The sequence below is a fragment of the Opisthorchis viverrini genome (assembly GCF_000715545.1).
Source record: "Opisthorchis viverrini unplaced genomic scaffold opera_v5_102, whole genome shotgun sequence".
Taxonomy (NCBI): Eukaryota; Metazoa; Platyhelminthes; class Trematoda; order Opisthorchiida; family Opisthorchiidae; genus Opisthorchis; species Opisthorchis viverrini.
Genome location: NW_008751761.1, coordinates 1,281,411 through 1,283,324, shown reverse-complemented (window position 1 = coordinate 1,283,324; position 1,914 = coordinate 1,281,411). Strand labels below are relative to the sequence as shown.

At 41.1% G+C, this 1,914-nt stretch overlaps 1 protein-coding gene across 1 annotated transcript in view; it reads right to left on the bottom strand.

The window, feature by feature from the left end:
• T265_05540 (hypothetical protein) overlaps positions 1-1,492 on the bottom strand; it is a gene marked incomplete at both ends in the record, with an annotated part of 21,873 nt that extends 20,381 nt beyond the window's left edge. Inside the window, one exon of the mRNA XM_009170574.1 lies at positions 1,338-1,492. Coding sequence (XP_009168838.1) covers positions 1,338-1,434 — 97 coding nt within the window. The remainder of the gene's footprint in view (positions 1-1,337) is intronic.
• Positions 1,493-1,914: the final 422 nt, after the last annotated feature.

Genomic DNA, 1,914 nt, shown 5'->3' with positions numbered 1-1,914 from the left:
TCCGTCAAATTTATGTTCTGCTTCAACCCAGGTTGGACCGTTTTTGAGAGATACACTAATTTGCAAATCAATTTGGTTTTCACAAGAGACTCAATTGAATCTCTCGCTTATGATATTCCACAACTGAATGTTTTGCACACAGGCTGCCTCATGTTTCAGTTGGCATGATGTTCGAGCTATCGCAGTACATTTTCATGAGGGAAACTACTCACAGGGTTGCTGAAAATTTCAACAGCCCACGACTGGTTTCCTCTTGTTGGGGCTCATCAGGTAGGCGCAGTCCCCGAGTTTGTCAGCTGTTGACTGTGATGGTTTGGGATCATGCAGCGCTTTTGGACCCATTTGGGGCGTGCCTCTTTCTTCAGCGGTTGTGTATCATCTATCGTGTTTGTCATCACGCAGTTACATGGGATATACTGCCATAAATGACCGTCTCTTAACTGAATATAGAGGTAACCCTTGAGTACGATTTAGAACTGGGGTAACCACAGCAGTGTACGTCCATTTTAGCTCTAACACTTTTGGATTTTCAAGCAGCTGACCAATCGCCTTTAAAATGGAGTATTTTATAGTCTAGGAAATATTTCCATAAATTTATGCAGCCATTTAACGAACTCGTCAGATTATCTCTTTTGCGATCAAATTTGGTGTAGCGAATTGGCTTGTTCGTTAAAACAGTGCTTTGAGGATTTTGCACTTATGCGTTTCGAAAACGCACATGGTACCTGAAAGCGTAAACTTCAACAGATTCGTCCGGTTAGAGTGTGATAAGTATGTTCAAACAGAGGACATTGGTCACCGTTCTCTTTTCAATGACCAGTAGTCAACTTCTCAGTAGATGGCATAACTATTTCTTTTCACTAGCTACTGATGATTTGGTGCTGACAAGCCAACATTTTATATATATATATATATATATATATATATATATACTTGTTTTAAATGTCATTTCAGTAGACTTGTGCACCCTGTTGCCTTACAATAATTTATTTCGAGATTTCGACGCCTTACTTGACAAAAAACGTGGCGTTAGACAACAACCGTTGACTGGAACTTTTTGAAGTTCAACTAAGCGTTTCGTCTACCACGTCGAATGCGTGAACAGTCAAAATATCGGCGTCACTTTTTTTTTATGACCCATGGGAAATTTCGGCATTCATCCTTATTGGTCTGCACATTGCAGCATTTAGCTTGTGGTGTTTAAAAATCAAAACTATATCGGCGTCACTGTTTTTTTATGACCCATGGGAAATTTCGGCATTCATCCTTATTGGTCTGCACATTGCAGCATTTAGCTTGTGGTGTTTAAATAATCAAAAATACTTGCACACACTCACAGCGATCATTCAAAAGTGTCTCGAATGAATTTCGCCAACTGTGAATCTGTTCGTAGCTCGGCTTACCAGCCCGTATCATTCGTTTGAGTTCCTTCATCTGGACAGCTTTGTACTGGGCGGATGGTGTCGGTTTTTGTCGGAAGAAGGGGATTCCGCTGAGAAGATGGAACAAAAATGGGGTTGATCACGTTACATTCAAAAGGTCAAACTGTAGACAATAAACTACTGATATCTTGATAGTCACCTGGACTTAGAGGACTAAAACAGAATGCGGGAGTGAGTGAGGTGTCCATTTTCGGACCTCACGTGTCAATTGTCTGGTGTGAAGTCAATCAATGAACTTTGCAGACAGAAATTGAATGCTACCACCACTGCCTTTTGTTTGTTTGTAATGACTAAAAAATCCCAGGCTATATGTAGAAGTAACTGGTAATGTTTCAGCTGTACCTACTTTCCGGTGTCTAACTGCCAAACGTCCCGGGGGCTGTGAAATTGCCGTGTTGCACAAGTCTGGTTGTTTTAAACCACGGAAACTTCCACGGCCGTAGTCACTCAATCATTTCGATCCAGAGGATAT